Genomic DNA, 27,273 nt, shown 5'->3' on the forward strand with positions numbered 1-27,273 from the left:
CACCTAAAATTGATTCATTTACTTCCCACCATCATGCACCGGGGGTTTCCAGTCCACACATATCTGGCCCCCGTTCCAAGGGCAGCAGAGGAATGAAATTCAAACCAAAGCGTTTGGCTCCAACCTACAGCCAAATAAATAAAACATTTGAGAGGGAGTCGCTCCTAAAGCTGCGGTATTCTCCCGTATACATGCAGTAATCTTGACGGACAGAGATTACCTTCATGTCCAAGGCCGATGGAGTGTGCTCAGAGTCAGATGACAACATAGTTGACATAATGTGGATGAAAGTGGGGAAAGTACTATAATTCTCTGCATGTGCTATGGAAAAGATGCTATAGTCAGTTTTATTTCCAGTATAGATATTATCAGACCATAATCTCTAAAACATTAAAGAGAGGAAGCTATCAAGTCCAAACTGAATTGAAGGCTGAATTGAAGGATATTTTGTCTTTAATCTGTTATAAATTATTGGTCTTCTGGCTTAAAATACACTATGACTAAATGTCCTTATCCTTCCATTATATGAACTTCATATAAAATACAGTAGATATTTTTTAGCCTCCAGAATACATGTAAAATATACAGTAATATGACTTTTAATTTCACTATAATGTCATCTTCTCCAATAAAAATACATAATTGACACATGTTTAAAATTACATCTGTAGACTTACAGTCTAAATACTTTCTTTTCTTTAACTATGCATATGAGTAATACTGAGAGTGAACCATTTTTCCGGTACTTTTCATCTAATTACCTAGTCCAGTCAAATTTCTTTCTAAAGGGTTTTTGGCAGGCAGATGTGTTCAGGTGTGTGTGTTTGTGTGTGCTTGGACATGAAAGCATCAGGCAGCAGCTGAGGCGGTGACTGACAGGCTGCAGAGAAGTAGAAAAAGTAAACAGTTACGGATCATGTTCACCACTTTCATAATGTAATCACTTTAATCTGGTTGTAGGTAACCCGTTACACGCCTGCCCAGAAACACAAGTGCACACAAAAGGTCTATTGACGGAGAGCTTTTGAGACGCCTGAATGAACTGTGTGGGTGTTTTCTCTTTATAGAGAAATTCACGTTGACCTCCATTGATTACACACACATTATTGTCCTTAGAAAGAAGTACTGAGCCTGTGGAAACAGTAGAACAATGTCTTCTATGGCTCTGGAGGAGCTTTGTCACGTCTGAGAAAATAATCCTAATGATGTTGTCCAGGTTATCTCGACTCAAGTTTGGAGACTTCACTTATTTTTAGCGAAAGACTCTCTTACAAACTGGCTTTACTTACAGGCTGTAATGTTAAAACTAATTTAATTTTAAACTAATGTTTACAAGTCAGAAACTGGTAATTGCATTACTTCTCACATGAGGATAAGAACAGATGCTATTAGATGGAATTATTGGAAATGTAGAATCTAGTGTTTCTGGACCTTGACCCATTAGAGACTAAAAGTCAAGATCTCTCTGTCTCTGTTGCACTGACTTAGACCATTTTTTACATGTCTCTGGCAAGTCTTATTTCCATAAGAAATACCTGACACTAGAGTGACAAGCTCTGGTTTATATTGATTATTATATATATCTGAATATAAACATGTTTACCTGTCGCCATCACAGGTGCTCTGTTAATAGGATAGATGGCTAATTATATACACATTGACCACCATTGATTAAAAGAAAGAAATTACAAATTATCTGACTTTAGGGCATTCTGGGAAATGTAGGAAATCAATGATGCCATTGTTAGACAAGGACTGTTGGAGGAAAGTTAATAACAACACATCTGGAAACATTTTACATCCGTAAGTGATCATATCTAACAGTGTAGCCATATGTAAAATTACACTGAAATACTGCCAGAACCCGAGCTAATCCAACCGTTTACTTCAGCCAGTAAGTTGGTGTAAAATCATTAATTATTCTGGTCTGCTCAACCCAGACGATTGCATCATAGTAAGGAAAACATTGAAACAGGAAAGGATCCACAGGATGGCTGTCATCCACAGTGGTATCCTTACACATTCCTCATGTTGACATATTTCCAATGCTGTGACGCTGACAAAACAAAAAAGGAGGCATAGCATTTGAAGACTTGCAGCACAGAGTTGGAGCAGTTTGCCCTCGTACAACCCTGTTTTCTGTCTTCACTGCCGGCTTAATGACCAGAGGAAATGTTGGCAAAGGCGGTTAGCAGCTAATGATCCTTTTCCTGTGATATCACATGGAACTGGCACGCTTTGGTTTACTCTGTAATTGGCCTGACTTCACCAAAGGAAAATACACGATGACAAACTGAATACACAGTATTTTGTTGTTTCTCCAAAGCTAAGTGGTACGACCAGTATTATGTTTGCACAAGCTGTCCCACACAGCATGCTATGTTGAATGGTTCACTCACCGTGAGATATTAATGATAATATTTGACTTTCTGGGCAATTTAGATCTTTAAAAGCGTAGGTTTGAGGTTTGTAAGGGCTCTTTATTTTCACAAAAATCTGACAATACTCCACTATAAATTAAAGCTTCTGTTGCATATTTTGTACATTATATTTTTTGTGTTCAGATCCAGTTTAGGAAGGCAGCTTAAATTAAGCTCAAATGACTCCGAGCTGTTGGTCTTGTGCAGCTACAACGAGGTATTTTGGATTGGAAAAATTCTGCAATCGGCCTTTTTCATGTCTGATGTTTTGTATCTGATCCATGCATATTTTTGCTCCTGCTGGATTCAAACTAGGCTTGGTCCGAGAAACACTGAGGTTATTCACAGTTTGCCATCAGTGATGTATTTGTCTGCATGAAACAGTGAATCTTACATCACAACAATACACTGTTTGGCCACAAGATGCTTGCATGCCACATTATTTATTGTGCCAGCAGAGAAACCTAAAATCCAAGAAAGAAATGTGCAGCTGATTTTTCTTGTATGTTCTTGGAAATTTTCTCAGGGCAGTGAGACAGTACAATAGCTATTGACTGAAGGCTACTGACAATGTTGTGGACTGAGTAATAAGCAGACATTAATAATGTAATTAGTAACACCTATGTATTTCCTGCTGTGACAAGTCCAAATGTCTGCTGTGGAAAAGGCTAGCTATAGAGCTGTAGTTGTACCATGTTGTTTTCATTTTGAGAACTAGAACATGAGAGCTTTGTGCAACTAACAGGAATTTAGTAGGAGTTTAAAAACAAACAATTTTTATATGGATCAGACAATTGTGTAATGTGAACAAAATAACATCAACTGAAGTGTTTCTGTGCTCACTGAAAACACTGCAGGGTTAAATAGAGAAGTTACATGCTGCGTCCAGTAAATGAAGCTGTCATAAAGTCTCACTCCACCACTCTCTGTCATTCACTTGTGCCAGTTGCAGTCAAGACACAGGCAGGAGCTGAAAAGAAAAGTGAGAGGGCTAAATGATTTTCTCTAAAAAGTCTGGTGCCGTTCGCGCAGCCTGCTGGCTTTAATGAAGGGATGAAGACAATCAGTCATCTCCAGAGCCGTTTGTATCCGGTTGCTCTGCGCTCACTGTCCCTCTGCCAAATTCTCAAACCGTCCACCAAAGATGGAGAGGAACATTTCAAGTCGCAGGCCCGGCTCAAAGCAGCCTCTGAGACGACCGGATTAACAGCCAGACAGAAATATTCAGAGGTGGTCATGAGAGAGCAAACAGCTCGTCACCACATTAAGTGCTTCCAGCAGTGGGTTTGCTTGTTTCACTGTGAGGAAGTACTGCAGACAGTGCTGACTGATGTATAGCCTTTACTGTGCTCAACATATGTATGTTGTGACTTAGAACGTATACGCAGTTCTGCCTCATTGCATGGGGACCATTAGCTTTCTTGCCCTACAGCTATAACTGGTATTTAGTTTGCATCATTTCATGTAATGACATCATGTAACTACAGTCAGGAGCCGCATCTGTTGACGACTAAAGAATTTTTGAGCCAAAATCTTAAAAGCAGATCCAGAATGCCAGACAGAGCTCTGTTAGCCATTTACAAATTACTACACGTACACATGCACACACATCGAACCTGGGGGATTTTTTTTTTACCTAGAAAATGGGTGGTAGGAAAGTTTAAAGGTGTCACATTTCCACTTTGGCGGACTTCCAAAAAGAGGCGACAAAAGGAAATCCTGTCACATAAGCTTGATGTATGAACATCTGAGAAATCTCATGCACTGAGAGCTCATAAATCTCTCCACAAAGATTTAGAGTTAATCATAGTCGAGGGCTTGTGTGATGGATGAGGACTTAGACGTACATTGTAGATACATTTTTGCTGTATAGTCTCTCAGATCTCCCTCTGACTGACTGACAGGTCAGGGTTATTCACTGCTTGTAGGAAGCAACACAATGAAGGTCAACACTTTAAAACATGTATAGATGGAATAAAGTTTCTTTGTGCAGACTAACAGATGTTCCTACAGTAAAATGGAAATTTTCATTGTGTTGTATGTGCAAGAAAAAGAAATCACATTTGTCAAGTTAACCCACTAAAATGCAACAAAAGAAAAACCCTCCGCTTCATTTTTCTTCACATTTGCCAAGACAGTGGTCACATTTAACACAACCCGGCTGATTTGAAGATTGTAATGACTGTGCTTGTGAAATAGGTCGTTGGCTCCAGTCTGGATTCTTACATTTTTCCCATACCTCCTGTTCCTTCTGTAATGAAATGCCAGCACCCAAATTTTAGCCACAGTCTATCAGCACAAAACTTTAATTGACAAGCTTTAACATTTTTCACAGCTGATCTTATTTTCCTACTCTTATTCCTAAATGCTCAATTATTTCCTGAGCGCTCTCTCCACCGAGGGAAGGTCTGCATTTTTCTGCGTCGTTATGTGCCTTTATGAGATGTTCTAACAGACGGGTCTCATTGACGGCCAAACTCAACAGCTGTGAGTCTGCTAAATGGAAAAAAGTTGGGCGACCTGAACAGAAGCTGAGAGTGGGACTCAAATCAATGAATCTATGACAGAACTGACGCCAGGGTACACTGTCAAATTTTCTGCTCCTCTTTTTGAGTATATCTCGTCTTTCTTTTAACTTCTTTCTTTCTTTGGGTAATACTCACCAAGCCTTTAAGGCAACCAAAGCAGGGCAGCACATTTGATGTTTGTTCTTTGTTTGAGGAACTGTACAAAATATTGTGCAAAGTGAAAATGCATTTTTATGTTGACAAAACTATGAATTTCATTTTTCTCTAATCCTCTGAGGGTTGAGAGTATTCTCCAGCCTGATTAATACACTGTAATCAAGATAATATCACTTGCTTTTCACAATGTTTATTGAGGTCTTCTTCAGCACCAATAGTATAGACTATGTGAAGCAGGCAGAATGCCATGAATGCTATGACAAAAGTTAGAAGTAGATCTTTAAGTTAGGATTATACAAGAACATTACTTTTACAAAGGTCAAGAATGAGGCTCCATGTTTAAGCTTTGAGAGTCACAACAATAAAACCAATCAATGGTAAAGTGGTCAAAGATAAATGACCAAGTGCCTGACTATGTTCATGTTCCCCATCTAATGATGTTGTAAGAGCAAGGTGCCAGGAAAAGAAATTTAAAGTACACCCGCCCATTTTTTTTTTCCCAGTGTCCACTTCACTTCATCTCAGCATGGTATTGGTTTTGGAGTGTGACGTGTGTCTAGTTTTTTGCCAAATAGTAGACGAAGTCTGTGCCCACCAACAAATTATATTCATGGTGACTGGATTAATCACATTTCAGTCAATCACATAGAAGCCATTCATAGCTGCTGTAACAGTAGGAAAACGACTGAGCTGTTTGACAGGGTATTGAGATTGAAATCCATGTGTGGTGCCAATTTCTTTTTAAGACCAAATTTTCAGAATAATAGTGTGAATGTCCTGTGGGAGTCTCAGTCATTAATCTTGCTCCCAGTTTTCACAAAAAGATCGTAAGGAATCTTTGGCCTAAATACAAATCACAAACCAAACTAATGCTATTGTAAAAGTGCATCCACCTGTTGGTATTACTCATGACTATGAGCTGCCAATCCCAAGATGAAAGCAAGCTGATTGAGGAACAGGAAACAGGGAGTAAGAGGAGTTATTGCCAAGGTTGTCTGTGCTTTTCATGTTGCTGCAGTAACTTGGCCTTGAGATCTAAGTGGCAGAACTACACGAACAGGAAGTCTGCATGCAGACAGGTATGAGGTCAGTATTTCCACACATCAGACTGCTTGTTGTGCTGTGTGGTGTATGCTGGGAAAACAGATTTTTATTCTTCATGATGAATGAAAGATGAACAATGACAAATGAAGAACAGGTTACTCAATTAGAAGGCATAGCAAAGTTTTTGGGTTGCTGCAGGAACTTTTGTGTATGACTGCCTCTCTCTGTCCACATAAAGTGAGAAGTAAGTGAAGTCATGACTATTTGCATTGCAAATTACTTTAACAAGCACAAATTAGCACTGTGAATTTCAGCACGAAGAAGCTGACAGTCAAATCAGTCAGAGGAGGGAAAGCTAAATGTTTTCTTTATAAGTGAGGAGAGTTAAAGAACTAAAATAGCAACATAAACAAAAACACACACAAAAAAATATTCCTTAAATGTGAACCAGCTGCTCAGAGTGTGAATGTTTTCTGCTCTGCTTCTGGTCAGTCCTTCATTATAGTGAAGAATTTGGACTCAAACTAAATATTGTTGACATTTTGCACCAAAAATTCACATGGCAGTGCAAACCAGAGTCAGTAGCACGGCTGTAGACTTCTAGTTTCTTTCACTAATTATCTTGCCTTTTTAAAGCTGAAATAAGGGGCAAAAGAACAAGAGAAAAGTACAATTCTAAAACTAAATGTATGTGAGAAGTAATAAGGTCCAGTATTTTGTCCATGCTGGTTTAAAGGTCCTCAGAAAAATGGAGATTTGAACAATCTCAGCAGCTTTTAAATGGATCTTGTGGTGGGCTTGCTTTGTGTGTACTGTTGTAGTCAGAAAAAAACTCCCCTCTCAGCTAGATCTTGACTTCAGCCAGCGCTGGCTAACCAAAGTGAGACCATGCCCTTAAATCTTTCTGCATGCAAAGAATGTAGTGAGAGGTCCAAGTCAAACGAGAATCTTCCTCCTTGTGATATATAGTTGTGCAGCTGATTGGGTTTCCTCTTTTCCCTCACTTTACTTCTGCCTATAATAACCTCTAATGCTGCAAACATGTAGTTCCAGTGGTGGTTTCTCTCTCACACAGACCCTGTTTTCCTCCCTCCTTCTCTCACATGCATGCACAGATCCAGCACTTCTCTTCTCTCTCAGCCCAAGCAGCTCCACCCACCTGCAGATAAAAGCCAAACCCCCACCAGGGCTGCTGTTCAGCGTCTGTCCCTAACTCTTCAAAGCTCTGTGATACTTCCACCCTGCAGCAGCAGCACACGCATAAAGGTAAGTGATGCGTCACCACTGGCACAGCAGGATTTGATGATGTTTTGGTTGGCATGGCCGCCATGTGTAGGTTATTTGGTCCAGAAGTAGCATTCAGTGAGCAATCCCTGAGCTGCACAGGCATGATCAAGCTTACAGCTAGTGCTTTTCTTGCATTGTTGTCCAGTTGAAATGCCTTGACTGAATCCTTTTCCCATTTTCTCTTGGGAAGAATATATCACGTCTTGTTTGAATACTTGGAAGAAGACACAAGTAACTTCTGGGATGGCACGTGAGTCACAGCACTAGGTCTAAGGAGACACACATAAAAAAGACAAAACAAATCACTTTCTTGACTTCCAGATTGTTTCATAAGACATCCCATTCCACAGAGTTCACTGCTGTAAAGCCACTGCAGAGAGAAGTCTCTGCAGATAATGTCTGACAGTTTTCCAAATACAAAGAAAATCCAAAAGAGACACCTGGGAAGAATAACTCAGGCTTAAACTTGTTAAAATAAATGCACGGTGTAGCATCTTGACAGGATTTAGCACCAGTTAATGGAATGTCTTGACATTTTAGAAATTTTGTATTTCAACACAGAAGAAAAAAAATGTAAGCCTCTTTTCATCCCGTGTTTGAGGAAGAAAGGATTCAGAGTTGTGGTTATTGTAGTTTTAACTATCCCACATAAATGAGAGGAAAACAGGATTAAAATCAGCTTCAGAAAGAGGCTTTCTGGCAGCACAAGGGCTCTGTGAAGTGAGTCAGAGATGGAAAGTTTGGTCTTTGGGAAATCTTTTAGGCAACTTCTCTTTATTATCTTCCACCTAAAACATTCAGAAGCTGAATGTTTTAAACTCTTAAGTTGATCACAGAGTATCTGAGTGTGCACCTGCCAGGAAACAGTTGGGAATCCCTGCTTCACACCCACGGTAGATTTATCACAGTGTTAAACATGTCCAAGTTTCAAATGTTGTTTCTTCAGCACTCTTTTCTGCTGCAAGTGAGTGGAAATGTGTTAAATGTCAGCGGTGTAGTTTGCATGCAAAAGTAGCTTGCATTAGCATGAGAGCAGATATGTTTTGGTGCAAGGAGGAGACGTGGAAAAGAAATTTTAGATACAAGAGAGGTTAGCTTTTATGGAACTGAGAGCAACTTGTGTGATTTTCTCTTAGCATTTGCAGATGTTTCTAACTTCCAGCTCTTGATTGCCGTTTAAAGTGATCATGTTTTTCCTTTCTCAGAGAAAAAACTCTTAATTAGGGGAAAATGTGGTGAAAGGAGTTCATGCAGTTGAGGTTAAACAAGTCACACAATTAACATGCTGATAGTTTCTGATTACCGTAACACTCGTAATGTAATGCAGTCCTTGGTGTGCTGAAAGGGGCTGCTGGCATCAGCAAAGTGTTGTTATGTATTTTTGTCATTCAGTGCTAAGCAGCAGCGTCGTGGAAACACACATAACAGTGTTTTGCAGATGTGAGAAGCTCAAGAAAGATCAAATCAGGAGAATGCAGAATGCTTCAGGATCCCTGACTTGCTGTATGCATGCTTGTTTTGGAAGTAGTGATGAATCATAATCTCTAGTGGCATCATGACCAGACTTCCCAAGATGCATGCATGCATTTTTGGGGGTGGTTGTTTTGTTGTTCTGGGGCTGCTTTTTTTCCATATTAGAAAGAGGAGGGAAAAGCAGACTCCCCACCTCAGCAAACAGTTAGGTCTGAATTTATTTGGACTTCAGCTCCAGATCATCAGCTTGAAGCTACCCTAAACATTTAGAGTTTTAGGACAGGCGATAAATCTATGCAAAGCAGGTCCTTGCAGATATGGAGCACAATGGCATTGTGTTTTTGAGGTTATGAATGTGTTTGTGTGTGTGTCCAAAGGCCTGAGGGTAGCTGGATCTTCTCTTGTGAACTGTTGAGTTTTGGCTCCAGATAGGCTCTACCTCTCCAAGTTCTTACAAAACGCCACTCTCTGGTAAGAGAAAAAGGTTATACATGTTCTTCAAGACCATCAGCTTTTCAGGAGTTGACTGTATAGTGATCACCATAAACTCCTCACTTCAAGGCAGAAACAAGAACTTAGCACAGTCAGCAGAATATCACTACCGCTCTTTATAGTGGCATTTAGGCTGTCAGTTATTTATTCCAAGTATGTGATTATTGTACCCAAAAACAATTTGCTTTACCAGTATTTCTCCATTTTACTAAAACCAATGATTTGAGGATACCACTGAAAAAATGCTTGGTATGAATGTCAGCAATTAACAAACCACCACCAAACTTCCAACTCATGGTTTGTGTGACTTTTTAAGGGAATAATTTGACATTTTACAAACTGTGCTTGTTCACTTTCTCACTGATGAGAGGATTGATTACCACAGCCAGTTAGCTTAGCTTAGCACAAAGACTGGAAACCAGGGGAAATTACTAGCCTGGCTCTGTCCAAAAGTTACAATCCTAAACTCAGCTAAGTGGCTTTTGGCTGTAGCTTCACATTTTCCATAAAGATGTGAGAGTGGTATTGAACTTCTCATTTAATTCTCATCAAGAAAGTGAGCAAGTGTATTTCCCAAAATCCCAAAGTATTCCATTAACCATTTATTAAGAGTTACCAGTCTAATAAAAGATCAGTGAGCTAGTTAACTGTATTGCACTTTGTTTGCAGTTATTCCTTTGTTTCAAATGATCTTTAGGGTATCAGAGAGGTAGCTGGATGCTGTCAAAGAGAATGTGAATGTCTCATTAAGTTTGGCCTTTGTTGTTGCTGAGATGCTGAAACTTTGCTTTGAGTAAAAGCAGAAGCAGTAAAAGTTGTAGAAGCTGTAAAATCAGTGAGGGTTGCACAAGCAAACCTGTGTCGATGCTGCAAGTCTGAATCTCCAGACTCTGTTGGAAAAATGTGTGCAGGAGTCAATGAGAGGCTTCTGTCAGCAGGCTGTGACTTTATATATTTGTTACGTTGTAAATGTCTCTTGACAGTACTCTCTCCCTCTGTCTCACACTCAGACTCCTTCACTGTTCTCACCTACTGAACAGGAAGTGTTTATGTAGCTCAGAGAGAATGTGTCTCTTGATCCTGCAGCTGCAGCCTCTGTGATTTGGGGCCATGTGTCCAAACGCTCTCCTGCTACCGTGCAGAGCTCTACCGCCTCAGACATGTCTCAAAATACGAAACCTCAGTCGCTATTGTGGTAACTTTGCATTGTTAATCAAAAACAAAAACTGTTTCCTGTAAGCAATTCAGCTCTCATATTAGCAGCTGTACAGATCCATTTTACCCTCTTTGTGTGCAGGTAGTGGTAGTTTAGTTTAAATACACCTCTCTGGAATTACAGCTTTAAATTTTGCAAATTTATTGCAAAGTATCTCTTATCTAAACTCCTAAGTAGACAGAGTAGTAGTTCTTATTATCCCTCGTAAATACTCCACTGCAAAAACATCTGGACAGTAGGGAAAGGGAGGATCATATTTTTTCTCTGAGTGGCATTTTTTATGGTGTGACTGTGTAACACATTAAGCTTCCCGGGACTGTCGTCATATATATTACTGTCACCGGTCAGACGATCTATACATGCTGCAGTGAGCCCTCAATGATCCCAGACCATTTTATGATCTCAATAAATTGATATGTGTGTTACCAAAAAATAAAAAAAATTAAAAAAAGTAGAAAGTTTGGATATGCAGATGGCTGAAAACCATAATGACTGATCACTTGTAGAAGTCTGTGCATTACGTAGCGTTACAGTTAGAAACTACTCTGTGGAAACCATCATCAAAGTGAAATTTTCAGCAATAAACCCTTGCTCAAAGCAACATCTAATCACCACCTAGTCATTTTTAAATATTACACCGCTCCCACCCTCCAGATTTCTCCAATTACAACTCATCTGGAAGGTTTCAGTTGCCCACTTGTGCTATATTTTTGTTGTGCCGTGTGTTTAAATTGCAAAAGCATACATCTTAGGATGTTGGAAATATTCTGGGGTATTAATGGTCGATTTGTGACGGGGCTTTTTTGGCATTTCTGTGTTTTTATCAGAGAAATTGGCAGTGGTGGAAGAAGTATTCAAATCCTTTTCTCAAGTAGAAGCACCAGTACAACTATCTAAAAATACTCCATCACAAGACCTACTGTTAAGTATCAACAGTAAAAGTAGCTGTAGCTTTAGTGACTTTATATGCAGTAAGATAGTTTAGTCCAGCAGTTCCCAACATACGGATCGGCTCCCTCCATTGGGTCACGAGAATCTGAGGGTTCTGCTGCACAAATGTGTATTCCTTTTTTAAATTCCTCTGTAAAGATTTGTGAAAGTTTTACTTCTTTGGGCCTCAAACAATTCGAAAGCAGCTTACCCCAGAGGCTCACGTACAGAAAGTCTATCAACAAACACAAAATTAATCAAAGAGGTTAATAAATGAAAGAGCTAGCTAATGTAAGAGCAGGTGTTCATGGCACAGAGTAGGACTGAAAGAGGCACCATAATCCTCAATACAAGTCAGTGTACCATCAAAATGATTTTGAAGCTGTTATTTTAAGGTAAAACAGTTACATAATGATGCTTTAAGTGAAACCATCTGAAAAGTTTAGACAGGAAATCACTATTTGGTGGAAAAGTCTAATAACTCATAAACTGCATTTCCATCCACCTGTTTTTATGCACTGGGAACAACAATGGGAACAGCAGAAATACAAAAAGCAGTTCAAATATTGGCAGAGGTGGAAAAGTTGGTGTATCAATAAAAACAAAATGCAACAAAGTGCAATGGAAACAGACTTAGTCAGTAAATCATGACGATTTGTGCATGTTAAATGTCCACTGAAGCTTCTGCTCCACTGAAGGGGCTAAATGGTTGGAGACAGAACCATCAGATCTGTGTGGACTGCTTCATTGTTCTCCATCATTTGAGGTTTGACTGGAACTCTTGAATCATATCATGTTGTTGTCTCCTCTTCCTCTGCAATGGTTTTTATTCACAGATTGGAGAAATAGCACCACCACCTGTTTATGGCCTCATATTTGAATAACAGAACAGTAGCGGATGGAAATGCACGTTAATTAGCTTTTTCTGGAAATCTGTTTAAAATTTGCCTGGATGGAAACTTTGGACAGTGGAAATGTGACAGTGAGCCCAAACTAAACATTGTTTTTTTGTAAGCCAAAATGTTTTGGAGCCACTGGTTTAATCTTTAATGGCACAGTGTATTTTATAAGCTAATCACATACTTTGTTATGTAATGTAATCTGAAAAATGGACTAGTAAGCTACCAAATAAATGTGGTAGTACAATATTTAATCTGAAATGTAGTAAGTAGAAGTATAAAAAAGCATGAAATGAAAGAAGGAAAGTACATTTACTTCAAAATTGTACTCAAGTACAGTACTCGAGTAAATGGACTCAGTTACTTTCCACCACTGTTCACTGGAAGGCTCAGAAACAGAAGAAAGGAGACAACATGTGGCCTCTTGCACAGTGTGGGCTGTTCGTCTCTGATTTACACCGTACACAAGATTTTTTCACAAGATATTTATGCAGCTGCAAACTACAGAATTCCCCACTGGAGTCTGTGGTTTAAGCATAGTATAAGTGATCAGATCTGATTATTGGCCAAACGTTGTTATTGCCTATAAAAATAATCATTCACCAGTGGAGTGTCCCTGTGAGAGCCAGTGCAAATATGAGAGAGAGCAAGTTGAAATGTGGCAAAACCGCATGAAGTTCGGGTGAAAACTTGGATTGATCCTCCCGCTAAGAGTAAAAGCTTGGAAGAGTTTGAAAAACCGCACAAGTGTTTCTTTCCTGCTGTGCTGTGATAGTGGAACATGTCGTGTAAAATAAGCTCTCTTCAGAGTAAATATTTTCAGATTCAAAAATTCATGCTTCCCACCCTTGTTTCCCATTGATTGTTTTTCTCTGAACATGTGAAGTATGTAAAAATCTGAAGTGCTACTTAGCTCTGAGTTGCTATTAACTTTTGTCCACTGACACCAGATACTGTGTTTTGACAGAACTCAAAGCTAATAGGAAAATAATTCTCCTCCCGCTCCGATCACTGCCCAAAATGAAAATTGTGGCCAGACATTCGGTGACTTGTGGTTCCCAGAACTGAAGGAGAGGGAAAATCTGTTGATGAGATGGGTGAAGAGGTCGGACAGGCCGTGTGGATGTGTGTGTGTGTGTGTGTGTGTATGTGAATGTGAGGGAGGTGTAGGTGCAATTATGTGCATGTACGTATGTGTTTGTCAAAGGTTTGGAGGGGCAGTGAGCAAACACTGCGGTTGCCAATTCGAAACTCATCCGGATGCTACTTCCCCTCGTGGTCATTTGGTTATTTGGAACATAAGCTTAAAATGTTACCTCTTTAAAATGAGGATTTTCAACCCACCTAAAGGTCAGCTAACCTTTCGCCTGCCTTGTCGAATTTGTGGCTGTAGATGTCTATGAGGGCGACTCCGGCCTTCGCTCTGCAAAGAGATCGAGTAGGTGTGAAGGAATGCTGAAAAAGAGCAAAATAGGCTGGAGAGGAACTGTAGCGGGTGGAGCAGACGTGCACATTTTGCCTTGGTTTTCAACATACTGTGAGAGAAAATTCAATGTTTTCCCTTCCCATCAAGATAAGCTGAGATTTAGGGGAAAATGAAAACGTTACTTGATGATTGAGCTGGGATAAATCACCTGCTCGGAGACAGAGAGGGCAGTGAATTCAGAAAAGAAAAACAGCATCAGATCCAGAATATGCTCAAAGTATGACTTGTGGTTTGTGAGAATAATGCAGCAGAGGGAGACTTGTTGCACTGCAGACTGAAGATGGAAAATAAAAGGCATGATGCATGAGTATTAATTACAGAAAAAACAAAAATAAATCTGATTGTACAAAAGTGTTTAAATCAACTGGGGGAAACAGTCTTGTCAGAGTAATTGGGTCTTTTCTTCCCACTGGAAACACATTTAGTTCTCCACCCAGGCTGTGGAAAACACTAGTAAACAATATACACTGATACAAGTATTGATGGGATACAGTCCAATTTAGAAGTGGAGTTTGGCGCCCTCTATTGAACCATCAACCTCACTACTGGCTTTGTTTACAGCTGGATCGATGATTTCTTTCTTTAAAATCTGTGTCAATGTGCAAATTTAGAAATTATTGTGGGTAAAGTGCATCTCAAATTGATTATTTTACATCAGCTGCAGCTTTGAAATGTCCACATACCCAATACCTACAGTATATTTGAAGTTTTATGAAGCATATTTAGGATATACATAGTCTTACAACTAACATTTTTTCATTTAATAGAAAATTGTCTGGTCTACAAACTGTCAGAAAAGAGAAAAATGCCCATCAACCTTTAAACAGAGCTGAAAGTAACCTGCTTAAATTTCTTGTTTTGCTTAAATTGCCCAAATTTTGTATCATATTATTCAAAGAACAGCAGCAATTCTTCAGATTTAAAGCTGGAAATGGAGAATTTTGGCAGTTTTTCTTGAAAAAAAATGACAGAAACCATTAATCAGAATCTGTTCCCTGTTGATAAATTAACCAACTAATCATTTCAGTCCTGGATAAAGATGTTTTTTGGCTTTAGGCGTCTCTTGTGACTCTCGCCTGCAGAAAACTCCAGGTACAGTTTGAGAGCACATGGTCGCCCAAGAGAATCGCTGTAGGGATGGAGTGTTTTTCTTATAAAGGTTAGATAATACAGAGCAACAGCTCTCACACACATGCATGCAAATAGTCGCACACACACACATACACACACACAGGTGCATTCCCCAGATGTTGTCTTGGCGGTTGTGCTACTTCTGTCAGCTGATCGTTGCATTCCTTTGAGTTTGTATTTGTCTGTGTATACACCCTTTCACACTGTGCTGACAGAGTTATTACATAATTATTGTATTTTGCATTAGTTTGCTGTAAAATGTGAAACAGTCTTATTATTTACAAAGTCACCATCCACATCTGGAAAAATACAGAGCTGTAGACATTTTTTTTTCTTGGTTCAATTAGTGATTTAGGGAAAAAAAAGTGCAACTAACAGAGTAACATCTGTATTGTTCTTGGGTTTGCTGTAGCTCAGGTGATCCAGCAGTCAGACATTACTTGTAGGAATGGTGTTTGGTGGTTCAGTCCCATGGCTATCCTGTCAGAATGTCCCAGGGCGAGATACTGACCCAAACTGCAGATGTGAAGAAGAAGAAGTTTGAACAAAGGCATGTGCCAAATTAAGGTAATGTAATATTTGCATATGATACGCTTTTTCTCTTATACTAAAAACAGAATTGCATTTATCAAAGCTTGTATTTGAATCTTTAACATTTTCCGTCATAAAAAGTAGTTTTTTACTTAGCAGATTTGTTTTTAAACATTTGATGTTCCTCAATAACCAATAGTCACTCAGTTTTGATAATAATGTCTTTATTTGGGTTCAGTGACAGTTTCTTTTTAGCCCTGTCCTGCAGCACTGTTAGCCTGCTCTCACTGGAAAAGAAAGACCCTGTGCAATCTGTTTAAAACACAAAAGCCAGGCCTGACCACAAGCAATTAAGACTGGCACCCGTATCTGTAAGCAATGACATGCCTCTGTTCCTCATCATTTGTTTATCGAGCGGTAGAGTCCCCCCATCTGGAATCGGTCAGGGGAGGAACACAGAGGAGAAATGGAAATTTGATTATTTTCAAAGCCAAGCTGGAGGTGATAAAAGACTTGTGGCTCATCACCAAGTGGAGCCGGCTGTGGTTGTAAGTGTTGGCAAAGAGTTTCAGAGGAGCCAGCGTCCATCCTGGGCCGAGCAATCTTTGTTGCATGGGATTGTCATCAAGCGAGGGGTGCGGAGGTGTCTGAGGAGATTTCATCAAAGTAGAGTTCATGCACAAGATGACAGAATGAAAAAATAAGCAAGAGAGTTGTTTGAAATTGATTCTGCTTTGTTGAGATGTGAAGAGGACACAGCTCAGTCATGTAGATTTTTATTGTTGAGCTGTCCATCTATTTCTTAGTAACATGGTGCAACTACAGAAAGTGCAAACATACGAGGAGTAGCCCGCAACACAGCACAACACTATTTTATAATGTATTTTATAAGCACTGTCTTGTTTAGACCCTGTACACTGTGGTTCATGTCATATGCACTTAGGTTCAGTGTAGATGTAACTGCCTGATAAGCTCAATGATAGGAAGGTGTTGGGTGTTTACTTGTTCTACACAGTATCGCACTTTATCTCTCCTCTCAGAAATCATGAGTTGGAATTCTTAAAAGCGTCTCTAGATAAATGAAAACACCCAACTGAGGAACAACTTGGAGTTTTTTGAGACAGATTAAACAAACAAGATATAACATGTCAATTAGTGAGTTTTATGTTTTTTTATGTTGCCTTTGGACAGAGCCAGGCAAGCTGTTTCCTCTTGTCTCCACTCCTGAAGAGGAGTTTTCAAACCAGATAGGGATGTTGCTCAGGATGTTCTGTATTTTTTCTGTAGAACGTGATAAAAATGGGAGGTGAGCTCTTCTCACACTCTGCAGGAAATGGCGATGCTTAGGGACTGTTTTCCATAACTATTTGTTTTTGCTGGCCCAGGTGAACCAAGGAGTTCATGACTGCACCATAATGGTGCTGCTGATGCACGGTGACAAGAAGAAGAGTGATGATGCTGGAGGTGACTTTATCTATCAGAAAGTTTATGTTTTTTAAATTTCTATCAGACGATTGTGTTGAAAGCTGAACTGAGCTGACTGTTTTTGGTGGATATGGTGTCATCTGTAGACAGGTTGGCTGATAAGTGGACTGTAAGATTCACATTAATAGGTCTAAAAGACAACTTATGTTTACTTTTTCTATAAAGTTTTAGATTTAGGAGGATACTGTGCATGTTAGAAACCTGCTGGAAAAGCAGTAGTAAGCAGATGTTTTATGGCTGGAAAGAGGGCTATGTTCTCCCTCTCTAGTAAAAGTGGCTTATTTCTGATTTTATGCAAATGGTAAAACAAGTAACCAGAGAAAAAGCACACAGCCTCTGATATGCCCAGGTCTCCTGAGCCACGTTCAGTGGAAAAAAATCAGGGAGGAATCACGTTTCATGTGCAGCTTTGGTCAGATGAATCACAAATCTGAAATTTCAAGTCTCTGTGATGCACTGCCCAGTCCTCAGGACTAAACTCTCCAGTTTGGAAATTCTTCTCAGAAACATTGCATGTACCGTGAAAGATCAGAAATTACAAGGAATTTCAGGTCCATGGGGCTTTCACTTTTAAATAGCTCCATAAATTATGGCCATCGCTACATGATCGATAAGGCAGAATTGAAAGCGTACAGTTGTGCTGAAAAAATAGTTCTTGACAATTACCTGTGGAAGCAAAGGGGGAACTTGGGGGAATCATCTGACCCCCAAGCAACTACATGAGAACTTTACCACAGCCTGTGTGACGGAAAACAGAAATAAACCACACCAGGATGATTTAGGAAAAGACTTTGTTTATTGTGTTGCCATACAGGGAGCTCAGGTATCAAAGCTGAACATGCAGACGGCATAATGTCCTTATAATTCAATACTTTTCAAAATTTCAGTCTGTGGTCCAGACACAGTTAGTCCAATTGCTTTCCCATTACACTGTCTGGAAACCAAGAGATGACTGATGATATGGACGTTCTGTAATCAAAGCAGAGTAATTGGTAGCTGCAGTGGCATAAATAGCGTATTTGCTTTCACATGTAAGAAGCACTCAGGCATAACGTTCCAATGGAAATATTAAAGTGGAGTGTGAATGCCATGAAATTATTCCAGTTGTTTTAACCACCATTATTTCAAAATAAACACCATGTTTGTGTGTTTGAAACCACTGCCGAGTTCTTCATTGACAGCAGGAAACAATAAAACAACAAATGTTTTTGAAGAGTGAACACAGTGTTGCATGTTGGATTTAATTATATTTTTATTACTTCATTGATTTACAGTTTATGATTCACATTCACAACAGATTGTCAGTGCTCAAAACTCTGAATGCTCTTCTCCAATTCACAAAATAAACGTAATAATATATTAACTTTATCACAACATTGTGTTCATCATTGATGTTTGCGAATTGCACATTTATTCGCAAAAATATGTAAAGACAGTTCAGGAAAAGATGGTGCAAAAACAAAATACAGACAAAGAGATGATGTTGTAAATACTCAAAATTTCATTTAAGATTTCATTTTTATTGCTTTTGTAGAACACGCCTGAAAAATAAGTAGAATACAATAACAGCCTAACAGAAAGAAAAGTTTCTTCAAATTATTTCAAGTGTCCAGTCATGAGAGAAATCTGCCGTAGCAGTTGCTGGTCTTCCATGCCCAAATAAAACATTAATATAATTGTGAAAGCAAGTTTCTAAAGAAAAAGACATTGTGGTTCAAGGGTCTATGTGTCATTTATCCATGTAGAAAGTGGAATGTGTACAGTGTGTCTGACCAGAGTACTACAAGAGAGCTGAAAAAGATTCATGTATACCTAAAAATGTAGGTCTCCACACAAAAACAAGCCATTTTTTAATAGTGGATGGACTTAAGTGTGTTCAGTGTGATGTGAGTTTATATATTTAATGCTATGTCCTTAACCCTGCCCCATGTGTCTCTAAGATATTAGGTCACCACAGATGAAACAAGTGAGCTCTGTTACTTACTACAGCTCGTCCTGTAAATGGGATAGGATATGTTTTTGTCTGCTCGGTCTCTGTAAGCCATGAAGACTGATGTATCCTTGGAGGTCGGAGGGAACATGTGTTTCAAGGCACCGTCCTCTTTGTTTTGCTGACTTATTGTTTTACGGAGGTCGTCTCGTTTCCTCGCCAAGCATATGTTCCTTTTCTGTCTGCAGAGAACAGCTTTGCTTTGTACTAGTACACAGGGTTTTGACTAGAGCCATGATCAGTTTAACAGCCCCATGTGTGAAATCATGTTCAATTTAGGAGATCAATACTTGAGGATCAATCCCTTGCTGGTTCTGTATTTGAAAAATATGTTTAACAAATGATTTGTTCCTGCACTAGAGTCTGGGGAAACATTTAAAAACCTTTTTAGTCAGATCATAATAATACTATATGGCACTTAAATAACCACGTTTTAGTCATTTGACAAGCTGTTTTCAGTTTAAGCTTTTTAACTGTCTGTGTTTACCAATCATTGAGCTATTTTCTCTTCAAAACATGCATTAAAACTTTTACTGTGTTAAAATATAAAATGTAACCTACACAGATAAAAGCAATTTCAGTAATATAAGATAAAAGAAATAAAGACGAGAGGTCAAGTAAAATCAGGATGAGGTCTTTGATAAAAGTATGTTTTAAGAAAAGGTTTAAAGCCCCTGAAGGCAAAGACTCTGTCCTCTCCACTTTTAAGCCTGGCTTCTGGAACAGATTAAAGAAATCCTCTGCCCATGGATCTCAAACTATGTGCAGACTTGTATAAAGAGCCAGGCCACAAAGGAGCTCAAAAGTAATCAAACATCTCTTAAAATCACTTCTTAAATATACCAGTGTGAGAGGTGTTAATGTTGCCGTGCCTTGTGGTTCTGGTTGAAAGTCCAGCAGCTGTGTTTTGTCTGTCATCAATCAACAGAATTTGAGTTAAAATGTGAGGAGGGTGTTGCAATAATCAAAGCATGAGGAGATAAAAGCACATAAGGTGTTTTCAAAATTTGAATTATGTCTTCTTTTTATCAAGTATTTCTTTCCGCAGTTTTGATCAGTTTTAATTAATGCAAAAATCTGTATTTGTAGTTGCTGAAACTGATGAAAAAGATCAGAGGTGAGCAACACAAACTGTATGGGCATTCAGTCTCATAGCTGTACAGGCTCTGTAATCTCTGTCCATGGTGCTGGATCTATACATCATAAATAGCATCAGATGGCTTGAAGACCAAAAACAGTGGATTAAAAACAATCATTAAGTTTGGTTTATGGGTTATGTAGCCTTTTTAAGTGAGTTTCCACATACAAGTCTTTAGGTTTCTATTGTCATCAGATCACTGTTTTTGTTGTCTTCCAGGATAGATACATAGAGCTTTTATAGCTGTGGAAAAACACTGGATATGTTGAACATTTTAGCCTGAGATTTCTGAATTCTCAACACTTACACAGACCACTATTAAACCAGATGATGTTTCATATTGATATCTGCTCCCAGAAGGGTTGCAAAATACAGCTTTATAATTTTACAGTTGTGTTACATTTATTTTTAATACCCCTGTCCCTACATTCCTCAAGGAAAAAGGTGTGTCTCAGCATAACTGTATCAGGGCCAAAATATGTCTACCAGGTGGGGATGGCAGCTTAGTGTTACAAACCCCAGGCCTCTGTGAAAGGTCACTACCTGACATTCATCGAACCTGACATTCATATTTTCACAGGGCCCAGCAGGACTGCAGCTAACACCTGGCTGGAATCCCGTGCATGGCCACTGTCCCACTCATGCCTTGGAAAAGACCCAGAGAAGCGACCTAAAGTCAGGGGAAGTAGAAGGGAAACCAGACGAAGGAAGGAAGCGCAGGCCAAAGAGGGGGCGACGACCTTCAGTTTGAGAGGAGGAGAACTCTGAAAGTAAGAGATATTTGTGGTTTTGCATGGTGGGAGGCTGTTGATACTAACTCGATACAAAAGAAATGAAATCAAATTACTTTTGCAGCTAGTTTTTCAAGATATTTATCACAATCAGTCTTAAAATCCCGTGTGTGCAATCATTGCATGTAAACTCATACTTGTTTGATTAAAACCTCCAAATTTTCAGAAATATTATTCATTTTACATTCACCTTTCCTTGTCTGAGGTTTCCTTTTTTTATTGCATAGTTTGAAAACCATTTGCATCTGTAACATATTGATTGTGTCACATTCAGCTTCACACTACTTAGCTTGCATTTTTAAATAATTGCCCAGAAAAATGTAAGCAAGTCTAATTTCCATTGTTTCAGCTATCCAAAAACTTTGTTTCCCTGTGGTTCTGTTTCAGGACACACAAATATACCGCAAAGGAGGAGAACATACATTCACCCATTGCTGTTTATTTTCACACTGTATTCTTGGCAGCACTGACCCAATCTCCTTAGCACAGACATGTTTAAAGGATTAAGGATTATGTTCGAAACTGACCACGTCCCCTGTGGGGCCTCTTAATTACGATATATGTTTTAGCAATGTACGCAATCTAATTCATGTCAAGGATATGAGAGACTGAGGCTTTTACACAGTGTGTTTGAATAGATGTATAAACACAAGGAAGGAGAGGGTTTCTGTTTCCTTTTTGAGTTTGACCACAGTGGGTTTCATAAGACCCAGAGCGTTGGCTTTTGAAATCATTTTTATTCAGCTGCTTGATTGAAGAGCACAGCCTGCTGGTCACAAACTAATATGAAGGCTGCTCTGTTAAGAATATCTGCATCTATGGAAGACTTAAATGCTACTTGGCTTGGGCTTAGGAATTACAGATTTATTACAGAAAGACTTTGTTAGACTTTGCTGTGAAGATGCCTTTACCAGGCAGAGACAGGCTGACAAAAGACATGATCCTGTTGCACTGTGGGAAATGTAGGATCCATAAAAGTCAGGATATCTTGGCTTCTGATGCTCTGAGTTTAACCGTTCTTTTTGTGTCTCTCTTGCAAGTCCTTTAACTTCATAATGTGCTTATACAATATAGATATAGTTAATGTTACCTGCCCACTATGTTAATGCAAGATGTAGTGATGGGAAATATTACAAAAAGCTCCTGATTCCATACTTTGTCCAGGAGCTGCATTAAAAATCTAATACTCTTGCAGGAAATGGTAACTATAAATTATTCTTTCTTGAAATAAATGAATAAATAAACTGGTCAGGGGTTGCACAGAGACTCATCTAAATATGTGTGTGTCACATTATTACTCTGTTTTGTTGTTTTTCTCTGCTGCAGAAAAATGGTGGCTGTACCCCTCCATTCTTTCTATCTAATCATCTACACAGTGTTCCAGCTGTGCTCATTACACCTGACCCACGGTGGGGCATATTATGGACATAAACAGCCGCCTCAACAACACCAGCCCCTGCCACAGTACAATGATGGGTACCCTCAACAGCAGTTTTTGGGGAATGAGATGCCATTACCGGCACAGTATGGAAAAGAGCTTCCTCAGCTGCCTTTGCAACTGGGCAAAGAGAGGCCACTAACTGAGGGCAAAGGTGAGATCAGCTAGTTAATGGAAAATGATCAGTCATCATTTATTTTCACAGTCATTAGTGGGTCAATATTCAGTATTCACCTCCACCAAATGTTTCCTCTTTTTTTCAGGACAAACATTCCCCAGAGGGGCTAAAGGTCCACCTCCCGTTGGTCCTGGTGGCGAAGGTCTCAGAGAGGGACTGCAAGGAATTCAGGGTCCCCCTGGACCAGTGGGACCACCAGGACCACAAGGCCCATCTGGCCTACCAGGCCAGGGATTGCCAGGGTTACCAGGAAAGCCAGGGCCTCCTGGTCCCCAAGGTTACCCAGGAATAGGAAAACCTGGCATGCCAGGATTGCCAGGAAAACCTGGAGGACCCGGATTACAAGGACCAAAAGGTGACCTTGGTCCTAATGGTGGTGAAGGACCAACTGGACTTCCTGGGCCTGCAGGGCTCCCAGGTCCCCCTGGACTCCCTGGGATTTCAAAACCAGGAGGGCAGGGGCTGCCAGGACAACCAGGTCCTCTAGGGGAGCCTGGCCAAAAAGGTCCACCTGGGTTACCTGGTCCTCCAGGCATCAAAGGAGACAAAGGAATAGGTTTACCTGGTTTGCCAGGTTTGAAAGGACCTGCTGGACCACCAGGTCCACCTGGAAATGTGGGCATCCCTGGCATTGGTAAACCTGGCCTCAATGGTTTCCCTGGACAACCAGGAATACCAGGAAAACCTGGTCCTCCTGGAGAGCCAGGACTAGCAGGGCCTCCTGGTGAAAGTGGTCAACCAGGGCCACCGGGCTTGCCAGGAATTGGAAAACCAGGAAAAGATGGTTTAAGAGGGCAACCGGGGCTCTCTGGAGGGAAAGGGGAACCAGGCCCTCCTGGTTTACCAGGGGGGCCAGGACTGCCAGGCTATGGTAAACCAGGGTTTCCAGGACCTAAGGGTCACAAGGGACATGCTGGTGTTCCTGGACCTCCAGGCCCAAAAGGTGACAAAGGTCATGGAGGTCTTCCAGGGGTCATTGGTCCCACGGGTCCTAGTGGTATGCCTGGTCCACCAGGTCCAATAGGGCCCCCTGGTAGTCTTGGCTTCCCAGGGCAAAAGGGAGAGGATGGTGCTAGTGGACCAAAAGGAAATCCAGGAATTAAGGGCGAATTAGGGCCTCCAGGTCTTCCAGGACAGCCAGGCCGGTCAGGAGAGGGTGGACAACCAGGGCCAAGAGGTTTACAAGGCCCTACTGGTCCTAAAGGAGAAGCTGGTATTAGGGGTTTACCTGGTGCCCCTGGTGCCGCAGGACTACCAGGACCAAGAGGAGAGGGTGGACAACCTGGAGAGACAGGCCACCAGGGACCACAGGGAATTCCAGGGCTTACAGGACCAGGGGGACCAATCGGACCTCCTGGGCTGCCAGGGCCAAAAGGCGAAACAGGCATGCCAGGAAAACCTGGCTATCCTGGTGACGGAAAGCCAGGACTCCCCGGTCATATTGGTCTTCAAGGTAACCCTGGCCCCAGTGGCCCGCCTGGACTTCCAGGGCAACCGGGACAACCTGGACCCCCAGGTCCTCCAGGACTACCTGCTGTATCTCCTGACCTGGGGCAGATTCTCCCTGTAACTGGCCCATACACTGGCCAAAAACAGGTCTACAGGAAGAATGGAGGCGAGATTGGTGGAAACGGCCCAGAGATGCCTGCATTCACTGCCAAGCTCACAAATCCGTTCCCTCCTGTCGGCTCTCCAGTCATCTTCGACAAACTCCTGCACAACGGCAATCAAGACTACAATCCCCAAACTGGTATTTTCACCTGTACCATACCAGGGATCTACTACTTTGCTTACCATGTCCACTGCAAAGGAGGTAATGTGTGGGTGGCACTGATGAAGAACAATGAGCCAGTGATGTACACTTATGATGAGTACAAAAAGGGCTTGCTGGATCAGGCTTCAGGGAGTGCTGTACTCCCATTACGACAAGGAGACACTGTACACATACAGCTGCCGTCAGACCAGGCTGCAGGACTTTATGCTGGTCAATATGTCCACTCAACATTTTCTGGATACTTACTGTACGTGATGTAAGAAAACACAAAGGTGATAGCGGTGACATAAGATGGTAAATTTCACCATATTGATAAGAGAATGCAAAGGTACAATATAGGTCAAGTTTAAAGGTTTACAATGAGTGGTGGCAGAATATCTTTAAAAAAACGTTTTGATAGCAGCAACATACTTCATTGAATTAGTTTTTGCATTATATGCATCACATCTGTTTTTACACACACGGTTGGAGTATCAGAAAGCAGTTATAAAACAATGAGCGCAGTTTGCATAGAAATTTTGTGATAACCCATCTGGTTGCTGGCTGTGATGTTGCTGTGGAGAGCAAAGGTCAAAAATACTACCAAATATCTCAGTTGTCATAATCCTTGTATGTTTACATTGTGCATTTACTCTTATATCCATACATACATAATATATCAGTGTTCATGACTTTACTGGAATAATTCCTGGAACAATGAGGCTTTATGTCGCAGAATCGTATTCACTTTTCACTCATCTTTTGCTTTACAGTTATAAACTGTACACTGGGCACATATGATCATATTGGTTTAATTGTACAATGCATTTACTCACAGTTATCGTAACAGACACTTGGGTTATGTATTAGGGGTCATCATACAGTTATTAAGTTATTGTTGATGTTCTATGTTATTTGGAAAATGCAGCTTTCAACAACAGCATCTTATGTCTGAAAACCTTTTTGGATATTTTATCCAATTTCATACTGTGTCCAGAACAGAAAAAAAATATTTGGCCCACAATTTGGCAAGGGAACCATTGTTTGATACTTTTGTTTTGACCATTTGCTGTCACAGATTTGTTTTGTTTGTACTAAATATGAATTCTTTGAATGGTTTTCGTCAGCTTGTCAGTACTCTCTGTAATTTATTTGTTTGACTACTGATTACTTGGGATTGCTCTGTTTTTTGTTAGAGTAAATGAGAGAATTCATTCCAAAATGCAGAACACATGTATGTTCTGTGGCAAAAAAATAAGACAAATATTCAAGAAAGCTCATACCCATATCAAAGTCTAATAATCAATGTGTCACTGTTTTTCAGTTTTTATTGTCAATTAAGGTGTTCAAACTTTTGGAATGAAATTCTTTTACAACTTTTTCCCTCCTTTTTGTTCTTTTTAACGTATTTTAACAAAATATGTGAATTTTGGTCTGTGTTGCTTTTACTGGTGACTTTTAATAAAGACAGAAAAACAGCAGTTTTGACTGGTTTATGCCTATGACGTTGTAAATCTGAATAAACAATCATGCATTATTGATTTATTATATATTTAGGTCACGAAGGTAGTTCACAGCAGTTAGATGGTCGAGGTCTTTTATTTAACACTTTGGTTTTCTTTCATCCACTTCAGGTCTTCAGCTGCTGTCGTCTTCTCCTCCTGCACCACACATTAATCAAGAGGAGAGAGAGTAGGGGAATGACCCGCAGTAAAGATCCAGCTGACTATACTGTGACATTATCATGCTTATATATTGTTATATATGATGTTTTGTTTAAAAAATTTTTTTGCTGTTGTTGACTGCAATGTATGTCTGCGACACCTGGCCTTTGCCGTATTTGGGAAGATAGCAAACTTGCTGTTTAACTTCAAAATTCATCACGTCAGCTAACGTTTATCGGCCTCTCTTTCAGGGTTTCTACCTCGTATTGGACTCAGAAAATAAATTGCCATGTAACGGTCTATCGGCCTCAACTAAACAGCTACTGTAAAAGTTACTGCCGGAGCAGTACCTATGTACACCAGCTGGGTGTACATACAGTAGGTAATCTGAGCAATGCAATTCATTAAGGATGAGTATCTCCTGTAGTGCAGTCTCTAAGGAACCACTTGTAAAAAGATACAGATGGGAACAACTGTGGTGGGATTTGCCTTACATGTAGGTGACAGCAGCAAAACAGTAAGACATGTTTTCTAAACAAATTCAGCACCTACTGAGCAGGGAGCTCAAAGAAGAGGCAGCCATTCAAACAGCTGCAGTGCTGGCATCGTCAGGAAAAGTCTCACTGACAACAAGCTGCAGACTTTTTTCTCAGTGCACATGGCTGACTGAGGCACTCAACAGAAGTCAGCCACTGTGATTTCACTGCTTTGACAAATCATAATGTTAGGTTCATTTTTAACAGGTCGGGAACGGGAACTGTTTGAACGATCTGATGTGAGCATGGCATCATGAAAGACACCATCCAGTAGCATTATGGGAAGTGTAGGAGCAGGGTTTCTGGAAATCAAGAGGCTAAAACTCATTATCTCTAATCTGTCGTTTACAAGTCTGTAAACTTTATGGAAAAAGTCAATATCTGGAGGGACAATTTAAAAATGCACAAACTCAAGCTCATTTCTCAAGTTATGGAAGAAAAGCCTGTCACAGTATAACAGCTAAATTACTCAGTAATTTAATGTGGATGAGCCACCCGTAAACAAAATGTCAGTTGGTGTTAGCATTACCATGGTGTTGGCATTACCATGCTAACACATGGCATGGATGTTAGCATTAGCATTAGTAGCAAGCGTTAACATTAACGTTAGCATAAACATAGAGCGTTAGCATTAGCCTTATCGTTTGAGGATGTTTTTGGCGATGCTCCCTTTTTGGCATGTTGTTGTTTGTTTGTGTTAAAGTGTT

General features: G+C 40.1%; 1 protein-coding gene across 3 annotated transcripts in view; it reads left to right on the top strand.

The window, feature by feature from the left end:
• The window catches only part of LOC108873011 (collagen alpha-1(VIII) chain), a 34,617-nt gene extending 8,770 nt beyond the window's left edge, over positions 1-25,847 (top strand). Inside the window, exons 1-5 of one of the 3 annotated variants that reach the window (XM_018660998.2) lie at positions 15,027-15,090; positions 15,475-15,629; positions 20,787-20,976; positions 22,324-22,589; positions 22,699-25,847. In XM_018660998.2, the coding sequence (XP_018516514.1) occupies positions 22,328-22,589; positions 22,699-24,647 (2,211 nt within the window). In that variant the 5' untranslated portion in view covers positions 15,027-15,090; positions 15,475-15,629; positions 20,787-20,976; positions 22,324-22,327 and the 3' untranslated portion in view covers positions 24,648-25,847. Of the gene's footprint in view, positions 1-7,263; positions 7,415-15,026; positions 15,091-15,474; positions 15,630-20,786; positions 20,977-22,323; positions 22,590-22,698 lie in introns of those variants that run through there. The other 2 variants (XM_018660995.1, XM_051066106.1) reach the window with 2 other exon arrangements.
• The last annotated feature ends 1,426 nt before the right edge of the window (positions 25,848-27,273 follow it).

Source organism: Lates calcarifer, linkage group LG7_2, assembly GCF_001640805.2.
Source record: "Lates calcarifer isolate ASB-BC8 linkage group LG7_2, TLL_Latcal_v3, whole genome shotgun sequence".
NCBI classification, from domain to species: Eukaryota; Metazoa; Chordata; class Actinopteri; family Centropomidae; genus Lates; species Lates calcarifer.